At 35.7% G+C, this 12,421-nt stretch overlaps 2 protein-coding genes across 2 annotated transcripts in view; both read left to right on the top strand.

The window, feature by feature from the left end:
- LOC112982289 (LIM zinc-binding domain-containing Nebulette-like) overlaps positions 1-1,738 on the top strand; it is a 177,407-nt gene extending 175,669 nt beyond the window's left edge. The window contains exon 8 of the transcript XR_010387578.1: positions 1,653-1,738. The gene's annotated coding sequence lies outside the window, so the exon portion shown is untranslated. The remainder of the gene's footprint in view (positions 1-1,652) is intronic.
- A 765-nt stretch (positions 1,739-2,503) lies between these two features.
- The window catches only part of LOC112982290 (nebulette-like), a 95,538-nt gene continuing 85,620 nt past the window's right edge, over positions 2,504-12,421 (top strand). The window contains exons 1-4 of the mRNA XM_026098543.2: positions 2,504-2,569; positions 2,666-2,737; positions 8,270-8,374; positions 10,525-10,635. Coding sequence (XP_025954328.2) covers positions 2,504-2,569; positions 2,666-2,737; positions 8,270-8,374; positions 10,525-10,635 — 354 coding nt within the window. The remainder of the gene's footprint in view (positions 2,570-2,665; positions 2,738-8,269; positions 8,375-10,524; positions 10,636-12,421) is intronic.

Here is a 12,421-nt window from a genome sequence, read left to right on the forward strand (position 1 = left end):
ATAGCTACTATGCCACACATGCTTGCTGATCCTAGTTTATTTATTGCCTCTTATGGAAGTAACTTAAACTTGTTCTTGGCCTGCAGGATCCATAGAACCATAACACACTTCTAAACTGTGCAGCTCTTAATTGTTCATAAGAAATTCTTTCTTAGCTATATCTGGATATATTTATTTGTCACGGTTGTTTTGGTGTCGCTTTATTGCCCATGCAATGTTACCTAATAGTACTCTGTGTTTTGGGGAGGAAGAAAAGAAGGGAGGTGGGTTTCTGTATCTTACAGTCTCTTCTTACTGCATCTGTTACCTGAAGCTTGCCATACTGAATAACTTTTGTATGGTTAGGTGGTACTGTGATATTTTTCCCTTACTGCTTTAGAACTTGGTATTATAATTTTCTTTAATATCGTGAGCTATGGCAGCTGTCCTGTAATCCTGGTATTATGAAGGTTGTATGGGACACAGCACATTTGAATGCTCAGTTATGCCTGACCTGGGGGATGCAAAATTGGAGGGGAGGAAATAAAAAAAAAAAAAAAGAATTCTATCAAATCAATTAAGCAGATTTTTATTATGAGGAAATCTTTACACAAAAAGCACAATTAATCTGTAAATACTCGTATGTCCAACCACTGAAAACCCACCAGATATAATGTAAGCTTGTTAAAAAGCTAAAAAAAAAAAAACCTGAACAGTTTTTTCTCTGTCATTTTGACCATATTTGATTTTTCCGTGCAAAAAATAACAAAAGGTTTCCCTACATTTGGCAAGTTTTACAGCTACAAATAACTCTTTTCTGCTCTCTTAAATATTTTCTGATGTCTCCACTTAAATTTATTAAATGTATGAAGGAAAGGGAAATAAACCACCCTGGAAGAATACAGTAGTGGCAGTATTATCACAAAAATCCAAAACTGAAGCCTTGGTGCTACAGTTCTGTGTGGCACTTCTGTAGATGCTCTGTCTCCTTGATATGTGGTCCTTCAAGTCATGCATGAGTCTGTTGCTTAGGAATGTATTTGCTATGGCTGTAATACTCAGAAATGACCTGGTTTTAATACCCTACTTAAAAGACTTAGAAGACAGGTTTCAACCTGAACAGCAGCAATGTCTATCCAAATCTGGACTTTTAGCAGCTTATATCTGAAACAGTGGAATAAGAACCCTGAATTTTTCTGTACTATGAATGTATAAGGAATTGTGTCTCCAGATTATTATGGACTGAAAGCTGTTCATGCCTTTTTTTCATAAAAATTCTTTCAGTTTTTCAGACTTTTCTTTAACTCACTCAAATTCTGTATTCTTCCCTCTTTGAAATGTTTCTTCTTCAAAGGAAATGCATGTTTTTTAAAAAAGCTCTAGGGATGTTTCATTTGGGCAGAAGTACTTAATATTCCTTAAAGAGTTCTTTTTTAAGAGTATATGTTCTTTATATCTTCCGTATAGATACAGGCTCCAAATGGAAATCTACTACTCTAGAGATTTCGCCTTATTGCAAATCTCTATAATGGTGAATCACTCTGCCTGATGAAGTTCAAAATCATGACCTCTATAACATGAGAAGTATACATGCTACAGTTAGGAAAGAAAAATCATATTAAAATGCTGCTTAATCCAACTAGTCCTATAGTACCTCCTTGCTTGTTTTACAGAAGCAAACACTGTGACACTATATCCATTGGCAAAAGGATATTTCAGTTTCATTGCAGCTGGAATGAATGACTTCGCACTGAAAAAGGTTGGTTTTGAGTCTACAAGTCATGACCATTTTCATCAGTAAATGAAAATACGTATGTGTGTAAATACATAACCATATATATTTGTAAATATGCATATGTGTTTGTGTATGCATACGTTTCCACTTCAGCTAACCTAATATGCAGAGCATTTAAGGAATTTTATGTTTCATGGGAAAAACACATTTTCTGAAAAATATACTAAAAGTTCCATCTACTGGAAAAGTGGAAGAGTGTGTGTGTGTGTACTTGCATGTTTTTAAATCAAAAAGCTCTATCATTGGACCAACTAAATAAAGTTTTGTGATAACTGGTTTTGGAGTCTGTGATGTCTTAAATCTTAGAACTGGGTAGTTTTCCCATAACCTTAGAATCTATGTTCATCTTTTAAACCTGTTAATTTTAGTGAATTACTTACATTTTGAATCTATTGAATCACAGTATTTTAATTAAATATGTTCTTAGATGTTTTAAAAATAGTTGACAGGGATAGGTCATTTAATTATATTTTATCAGTAAGAAGCATTAGCTCTGCTGAGACTGATAGCTAGCTAGGCCATCTGCAATGCCTTTCAGTTCACTCACGCTGAATTGTTCAGATAAAGACTGTCAAGTGCTGCCTAAATAAGGAGGGAGCCTTGGTAAAGTTAAGTGCGGTGGAGGACACAAATGAAGCATTGATTCCAGGCATGCTGTAGAGTCTGAGCTGTTTCCTGCAGCACCGAATCTTTTAGAGATTTTATTGCTGTTTTCTCTAAAGTATTAAAATGCGAGTATCTGTCATTCAGGATTTCAGGGAGGATGAAAATGAGGAGGGAGAGGAAGAAGAAAAGGTGAGTGAAAAAACGGTAGCTTTGAAAAGTACTTATTTCTTTCTCTTCTTACTGTTTTAGAGGAATAACCCTGGAATGATTATCTATCTTTTATAGGTCTTCCTCAAGCCTGTTATTGAGGACAGAAATATGGAATTGGCCCGAAAATGCACTGAAATAATAAGTGATGTAAGTGATAGTGACTGTTTGCACCCTCACATTTGCATTTCTTTTTTCAGTGACTATTAACCATGCGTATACATTTGCCATATATATTTATTCAGATATGTTCAATGCTGTATGTGCTGATTGAAGGCTGAAATATAAAAACAAACAAAATAATAGAAGAGCACTGCCTACTCCGATACCTGGAATCATCAGCCCCAGCAGGATGAGTGCTTGGGCAGTACAAAGCACAGGCACTTGCCCTGGGTAGGAGGAGGTTCTGAAATGTCCATCTCACAGAATGGTACTGTTACAGTGGGTCTGGTCTAAAAATGAGAGGGTGTCTCCCAGGAGAATTTCTTTGCTGATTTCACAAAAAAATGCAGTATCTTTTCTAGTTGTATCCTTATCCTATGATTTTTTATTGGTTAAAACAGAACTGGGTGCCAAAATGCATAGCTGTAAGGAGGAAGGATAAAAATCAAATAGATTAACTTCGATTAATATCTGTCGGTCTGTTTATAGATGAAGTTAAATTGCTATGGTGATAGAAGTTCAAAACTGCTTAGCATACTATTCTTGATGTAGGCTTATAGGAAGAAATTGAAATGTTAGGGTATGTTTAAAAATTATTTAACTTAGTAATTGAAGTCAAGAATTTCTATAGCTTTTAAAATTGTAGATCAGGTATAAACATTACATAAACATCGCAGATCAGATCTGAGATATTTAAATTGGAGTAGATCCAATTGCTTCAATGCAATAACATCAAATTTAGCTTGGTTGATGTTTATTTCCATGTTCTTCTGGAAGCATGTTTCTGAAAAGTAACTTTGTCATGTGAATTGGAATTAGAGCAATAGCTCTCCTTCATACCCTGTTGAGGATGGCAGCTTGCATCTGAGAAGACGTTGCTGGCGGGAGGGTGACTTGCTTTAACAAGTGTTCTTCTAAAGAAACTGAAAAGTGAGGGCTAGTTTGTGTTGTCTTGTAATATGATGTTTAGATTCAGGATATTATTGTTTAAGGTGAAAGAGTATGTTGATTTTGTAAGAATAATACATACAGAATCTACACGTAGGGTATAGATTTATTAATAGGGCATAGAAAAGCATGGATAAATGCCAGAATGACAGTATCTGGGATGTGTAGGCATTACAGTAATGGCTTTAAAGTGTGGCTTGACAAGGTCAAAGTTTCCTCTTTGCCTATAGGCCATCTTATAATACCTTTATCTTCATGGGATAACTGCTGAAAATTGGATAAATTCTTATGAGAAGCTACCAAGATGGCTCCCTCATATTCTCAAGCTATTTTAGGAAGTAGTAGAAGTTATTAATATTTTTATTGATGGCTATCTACAGTCTTTCTTTGGGAAATATGTGGCACGTGACACAATAAGTGCCTGCCAATTTATGTAAGGGCCAAAATGAAAATGGAGCTGCAGAACTAGCCTGACCAGAAAGATATTACTCCTTGTATGCAACTTGCTTTTAAACATGGTTGCTGTAAAAGCAAAAACACCCTGAAAAATGCTGAAGAAATATTTGCTTTATTTGAAAAGGAACTGTTACTGAGCTGTGTACCCATTAGGAGTAATGTTGGCTGTGGCTGTTAATTAACTGATAAATGGAGTGGCTATGTTTTCTCTGATTTTCTGCAGAGGCTTGGGGCTAAGGTGAATAAGTTAAACCAGGTTCCTGAAGCCTGTAATGGTTTAGAGATGTGGGCTTTTGCTGAAAGCTTGTGATGCATTTAGCCTGCAAGTGTGTCAGATTTTCACTGAGATATGTAAAGCATAATGGCATAGTGTCATTAATGCTTTCAAAGCGGTAGTAATGTGTAATGGTCCAGAACCAATTTAATTTCAAAGAAGATTCTCTGTGTTTTAAAATGGGCCCCATTTTTGGGACTTATCTAGCATCCACTGAAATCAGTAGGTGTTTTTCCATTGACTCTAATGAATATGAGTATGGTTCAGGGATTGATTTTTTGTCTCCCAGAATTTTTTTGCTATAATTGGAATTTCTTATGACTAGTGGGGGTAAGTTTCCTCTCCCTGCACATTTTATAAATCGTGGAGGCCAATAAGCTGCAAAGAGTTTGCATATTTGCTTTAGATTTTTTGACTCATCAAAATTCAGAACTTTTTAGATTTGCTCTAGGCTTTTTTGCAGGAGCCTTTGCCCGAACTGCTTTCTGTTTGTGTAGATGTATCACTGGTGCATGTCTGTACATTTTGTGTGTACAATGGTTATGGGTCTTGCAGTTTTACTCTAAGATGACCTTGTGACAGCAGCCTGTGTCCTTGTTGAGCACAAGACTAGATGATTGTCCTTTTCTGCCTGTGGAGCTGTCAGCACAGCCACTCCAGCAGAATGCTGTGGCATGAGTGCTCATGACTTGAGATACTGTGATTGCCTTGTGCTCACTCAGCATTCTTTGGAGTCTGACTTTAAATTGGCGATATTATTTCAAAAAACAGTTGTGATGACAGTCCTTAGTGCATGTGTAACTGTCAGAGTTGAGCTGTATGTAGGGGGGAAGTTGTGCCGTTTGTATGTGCTCCCGTTGTTGAAGAAATCCTCCATTGCATTTGAGGCTGCCAGATGTTTGTTCTGTGGCCGTGATACCCCTAAATTGTTCTTCCCCAAAGCCATTTTATTTAATCTCCCTCCATTAAGCAATTTTATTTCAAAGATTTTTTAAAAGCTGTCATGTGTATTGGGTTTGTATGAATTACCTTCCTATCCAGGCCTTTTCTCTTCCATATTGAAATTGAGCCTGTCCATTTTCTTGTATTATTTGTATTTTATTATCTCTTCATCTCTTTTTTGTTTTGATTATACAGTGTGATGTTATGAATACTATTATAAGCAGAGAGGGGAGTTATTGTGCAAATAAAATGATTAACCAAATGATCATAATCCTTTCTTGTGGAGAGGACTGTGCTGTGTGAAGATGCTACTGAATTTTAGGTATGCATGGTGCCAGTGTTTCTTTTCACCTATAGCAAAAAATTGCACCACTTACTACCTTACTGTCCCTGTATGAAGTCCAATTGTGTTTTAGCATGTCTTCTTCTCAGCTCAGCATCAAGTTCAAATCTTACTCCTCATTTGTCATGCAATAATTTTGTGGTCTCCCTGTTACAAAGCAGGGGCTACAGAGGCACAGAGTCAAGTATAGAAACAGAATGCCTTACCACTGATAAAATAGGCTTGTTGCCACTACAGGATGGAGCTATTCCTCTGGGCTGACCATTATTAATCACAGCCTCTGACTCAGCAGGACTTTGAGGTCCAAATCGGTGGAGGCTAGGAAAATACCCTGGAGCAATAATCCTGTATACTTGCCCTGTTCTTACACTTCTGCCTAGACTTCTGGGGGCCACAGAGAGAGGATTTTGTATTAGATGGATCTGTGGTCTGACGTAGTTCTTCCAGTCTTACGAGATTAAGAAGTGTGAGGATTACAAAGGGAATTTGTAGTAGAAAAAAATCTAGCATAAGAGCTAGATGGAACAGTTCAGACCCTTTTGTGCCTTTTCTAAGCTTAAATGGATCTTTGAGAAATGACAGTTCCGTAACGGATCTTGGCATGATGATTGTCAACATAGTTGACACCAATGATGTCAAAATACTAAGAGCAGGGTTTCCGGTATACATGTATTTAAATTTGATTAATATGTGCGCCTGAATACATGGGGAAGGCAGCTGCTTGGATTAGGCTGTTAGGACCAGAGCCATTCCCTTAGCCTGCTCCTGAGTTTCCCGTGTGAGAAAGGCTGGTGGAGCAGGGCATGAGCAAGATGAGTTTCCCTAGTGAGCCACAGCCTGCAGGCTGGATGACTTTGTCTGTAATATAAAGTTTGGTTTTGCCATATAAAAATCCATTGAGGAAAAGAAATTACAAATTGAAACTTAATCTTCTGTTGTCAAATATTTCTCTGTGATTACCTAAGAGTACAACATCACACAAACAGGTTACATGGACCATTGGATTGGTGAGGCTCTGAGCAGAGTGGTGACACACTGTAGTTTTGCACCCTATGTTCCAGAAAAAGCTTTTATTTAGAATACACTGTAGTCCCTGAAAGGAGGCAGTATGATTCAGTAATAAGATGTCGACTCCTTCAGTAGTCCAAATCTGGATGAGGTCAGTAAAAATTTTTCCCTGTATGATGGTTATGTAGTTGCTTGTCTGAAATGCACTTGACCTTATCTAATCCATTTTGTGGTGGACAAAAAGTTTACATTGGAAAGGCCAGGAGATGATTCTGCATAAGCTGCCATCTTTCTGATGAATTTTCCAAGTCACTTTTGAGTAACTAGTAGACTAGACCTGGTGGTGTTCATTAAGGTTTCAGAAAAAGAGGAAATGAAGACTTCATATTTCAGTAATATTCAGATGCAGGTCATATTGCTTCTGTCAGTGCTTGTCAGCAAGTCTGCAGTGTGTAGAATGTGCAAAAGAGGTTAGAGAAATGGTAGCAGATAACAATCAGGAAAATTTAATCCTAAATAATTAAATTTTCACTGAAGTAAACCATGCTAAAGAAAGAAATATCAGTAAAAAAAGAAAAATTAAGGCCGCTTATTGGGAGTACCTTTAAAAGTAAAGACTATCCATGTAAGATGTCCATCTTTTTAAGATGTATTTAGTCCAGCGCGACATGTTCACCATGTTCCTTCATACAGATCCTTAGAAAACTCCCTACATCTTCACCATGTCCAGTTTCATCATACATTTCATATTCTTGACAATCCCACTAATACAAAATGTAACTCTGACTTCATCAACAGTCAGGTGGTTATTTTTAGGTAACTGCTCACTGGACCTGCATACTGCTAGAAATACTGTTTGCCCCTGAGTAAGGAAAAGGTTGGGACTTTATGTTGTTTTTAAAAAGAATAAGCACTTGTTTTCCTGCAAAGTACGCTTTGCTTCAAAAAGAGTTTCTGTTGTACATAGACAGGACTTTAGAAATGGCTCATTTTAAAATTTGCTGCCTTTCAAAGGGACTCTGACAAAACTGCATGTCACAACTATCTGGGTGCTTTGTAGCCAGTGATTTGGCAATGACCTTCTAAATTTATTCATGTAGCTCTCGGATTCATAAAGAGGCATTTTATTATCGTATAGTAAAATACAGATTCTGTGCTTGCAATGTTGGGTTTAGAAGCAGGTTTAATGATTTTATCTTTGAGATCAAGGAGAAAATGCTTTCTTCAATTCTCCTTTCTTTAGAGATACTGGAACATCTGTGAACAGTGGTGAAAGTGTGCTGTAGGTATGGAAAAGAATTCCGTCTTTGTCATCTTTAATATCAAAGAGTTTTGTGATTTTCACATAGACCTGATACCCTGTGTGAAAACTATGTATTTCCCTATGTGGCTTAATTTGAGCCAGCCTGTGGTATTTGCAAGCCACCCAGCATAGTACCCGGAATTTTAGCATCCAGTCAGAATGAGCAGAATAACTCTAATAAAGATAGCCATTGTATGCTTTTCTATTTTTAAGAACAGTTAAACTTCTTTTTTCTCCTCTTTGTAGATACACTATAAGGAAGAGTTTGAAAAATCTAAGGGCAAATGCCTATTTGTACCCGACACCCCTCAGCTAAAACATGTGAAAAGTCTTGGTGCTTTTATTTCTGAGGTAAGACCTAAAAGACTGCAGAATTCTCTTTTGGCGCTTATTCCTCCTCAAAACTCTCTGAATGGGTGTTTTCCAGATGGGGAAGGAGGGCTTATTCCAAATAATAGTTCAGTTTAAAGATCAAGTGAGTTAAAGAACTGTGATTAGTTTATGCTGTGTGTGTGGTTAATAATAATTTGGAGTCATATAACACTTTTCTTTGAGGGTTCCACGATATTTTATTGACAGTTCTGAGCCAGTAATAGCTGTCTCATTTTATGGATGGATAAACTGAGAAAGAGCAAAAGGATTTCCTGTTAGTTATTCAATAATGACAAGGTATGCAAATTATACCTGTGCATAGTTGCCATGGAGGATTCACAGCCTCACTATCAAACAGGAGAAGAGAAGGACCGTCAGTGAGGGAGCTGGGGCAGAGATCAGGTAAATGCCATCTCCATGTGCATCAATGCCTATATATGCATGCCCATGGGTCAGGTTTTTTTTTAGGTCTTTGTGTATGCACACATATACACATATATTGCTACAAAGACAAAGAATTGGCATCTTCTGAAATGATAGAGCACAGTTTACTACCAGCTCTTTGTGTCCCAGGTATAAGGTGTCATAGGGTTGCATTTTTGATTATTTTTCATAGCCGAGAATAGCATTAGGAGTTTTAACTGACAAACAATTGCTTTTGTTGAGGAGCTGTTGGTTCTGAGTGATTCTTCTGTCCTTGTGACCCTTGGAAAAATTAATTTTTTGGTGCCTCATTTTTTGTGCTACCTTTTTGTTTATGATAAAGGACATTCCAATATCCCTATCTGGATTTATGTAATTTATATACATTCTGTATACTGTCTATGATAGATATATTTGCTGTACATCTACATCCAATATAAATGCATCTGACTGATATTTTTGTGCTATATATCTTCATATTTCCGAGACAGAATAACTCCCAAATAGCATAAATATGATGAAATTATGCTAACTTTCTAAGAGACAGAGAGACTATTGGTATGGTCTACAAAAACGCTATATAGTGAAAAAATTTATAGAATCCACTTGTATGATATTAAAGAAAAGCTGCTAATCATTAATTGAAGAAGATACAAGGATATTACAATTTTTTAAAAAATAAGATATCTTTTATATTATCAAACTTTTATATACTCTGCAGCTAGACACATTACCTAAACCCAATAATGTGATGGATGGTTTATCTGGTAAATTACTGACCTCTAGTGTCCCATAACCTGTTCTGGTGGAACTTGAATACTTCTAAAATTGTGTCTTGGCAGCATGTCTACTGAAGTGAAAAGGAGCCCTCTATTCAGGAGAACATCAATAAATACTGTAGCAAATTATTGATATATAGAATTAGTCTCTAATAAATAGTACAGTAAGTACTAGTAATAGTACTAGTACTGTACTAGTAATAGTACAGTAAGTTAGTGACATTAGACAGTATAATTTTAGGTATTCTTTGGTATTTATGATTACTTTCAAAATATTACCTGATATTATTGTTTTTTGAGTTTGAAAAACTTTGATCTGGAGGAATAGCCCCTCAAATTTAGAACTATTATTCTAGCCTGTCACAAGGTCCTTTTATTAGGAATTGCTAGTACTGAGCACTGGAGAAAGCACAGGAGAAATAAAAAGGAATTTAAAAATGAGTCTGTAATATGAAAAGATTAAGTAGAAATGATGACAGAAATACTAGCTTCCGTGTTCCTGCCTTTCTAGTTACATTTAATTGCTGCTACATACTAATCAGTAAAATGTTTTACTACTGGCTTCGCATTGCTCCCATTGTGCAAAACTTTGAAAAATGGAACGAAAAATATAGTTTGAGTTTTTTGGAAATGATTATTAAAGGGTAGAGACGATAGCTGCCTTGCTTACCTTATTTAATACTTTCCTCCAAATTCTTCAATTTAATTTGCTGGTACTTCACATAGCCTTATGAGTTAGACACATGCATCTGAAGTATTTTAAAGTTATTATTTAAAGATCTATTTTTGCTTGAAAGTTTAGAAGACAGTAGTAGATCTTTTCCAGTTCCGTTGGTCTTTATGCCATTTTATTTAACAAAAAAAGCAATATGTATTACGACTATTTGACTTAATTTGCATTACATGTCACCTTTTTCTCTCCTGTAGGTGAAGTACAAAGCAGCTGCTAAGAAAAAGCTTTCCAACTCTCTGTATCAGCAGATGCCAGCCACAATTGATAGTGTATTTGCAAAAGAATTAACACAACTACAGAGCAAGGTGCAATTTTAAAACAAAAAGATTATTGTGGTTTTAATTGCATGACTGAATATTACCAACCTGAACAGTGCTTTTGAATGGATGCTTGATTGCCTGTTTGATTTATTTGGGTCAGTTTCTCATGCAGAGTTTATCAGCATAACCAAATGACTTCAAGAACTCACTTTTAAAATGCTGAGAATCTGACTCGTGTTTATTGAATTCAAATTTAAAAACAGGCTGTCTGTTCATCGGTCCAACAACAGCCATTAGAAATCCATGAATGCAATAAGGAATTATTTAATTCCGTGACATTGCATTGTGCATTTAGAGGAGAGAAATCTTAAATTACAACCATTTCAGCTTAGGTGTCAATAGATCTTTAAAATGTTTGTTGCTGAAGCAAATTAAAAAAAACACTTTAATGACTTTTACAAGTGCTCACTGCTAACAGTAAAAATATTTTTGATGTCATTAATAGTCCACATAGCACCACTCACAACAAAATTTAGAAAATTACAAATATAAAATCAAGTATATTTAATATAGTGCAAAACATGCTAACAACCAGTAAAACAGTAAATTGTAGCTGCTTCTATAGTCTTAGCAATAACACCCTTAATGTAGGCTGGTGACCCCTAGCTTCCATTGATTTCAGTGGAATTGTATTAAGTATCTATGTATGTACGAATGAAGTCGTAAATTTTCATTGTTACTCATTACAATCACAGCTGATAAAAGTCATTGTTTTCTATCCACCAAGCATTTCCACCTTTCTCTTGTTCTTCCCTTCTCCTCTCTTAACCGTATTAGTTACTTTTAGCTTAATATAGCTAATCTATGAAGTGAACAAACTCCTAAATCCATATTATGGACTATATCGCAATATTTATTTTAATAATGCAGCAAATTTTTTTCCAAACAGGGAAAAACATTCAGAACAAAAGAAAACACTGAATTCTAGAGAGAGTTTGTGGAGATATGCCTCGATTTAAAGTGATGTGCTGATCAAGGCACATATAAGCAAATATAATAACATGAAATATATTTTACTCTTTATTGTTTGAAATGGAACATATATACACTAAAAGCAATGAAATAGCTGAAATGACATTAATGAGACATTTCATTGTGAAGTGAGTGATTAGAAGAATTACAGTAGAAATAAATTGAGAATTAAACTTGTATAACATTTTTAAATAGTGGGCTTCATCTATAAAACATTAGGTAACTAGTTTGCCACAGGATTGACTCCTGGATTCATTCCAAATGAGTATGCTCTACATTAGTTTACGCAAATGAGGTTCATTAACATTGGTGATGTGGCAGAAAAGATAAAGAACTGAGATTAAAAAAGAAAGCATTTGAGTCAGCAAAAAATAAGAAACTCATAAGGAAAAGACTGATGCTTTCATTTAATAGGTTTGAAGGTTTTGTTCAATCATTCAACAGTCATAAAGAAACAAATATGCAGATAGGAGGAGTTACATTAAAGCAGAAACACTTCCCTGTAAAATTCATACCCTCCCCTCAGGAATAGATGCATTATAAATCATGATGTACCATAAAACTTAAAGATACGCTGACACATTTTTCCAACTTGTGGTTACTGTTGCAATGGACCTGAATTTAATGCTACTTTGAGAGAGATCCTAGGGGATTTTCTAGTGGAAAATCTTCTCTACAGTATTCAAATCTAATCCATATTGTGCCTATCACTGTGGTACCTAAGTAGCTAATACCAGGATTTTATATTTCAGCTGGGTCAGGATATGGCAAGGAGGATTTCTGCTGCATCTTCCTAGCT

Source organism: Dromaius novaehollandiae, chromosome 2, assembly GCF_036370855.1.
Source record: "Dromaius novaehollandiae isolate bDroNov1 chromosome 2, bDroNov1.hap1, whole genome shotgun sequence".
Classification (NCBI taxonomy): domain Eukaryota; kingdom Metazoa; phylum Chordata; class Aves; order Casuariiformes; family Dromaiidae; genus Dromaius; species Dromaius novaehollandiae.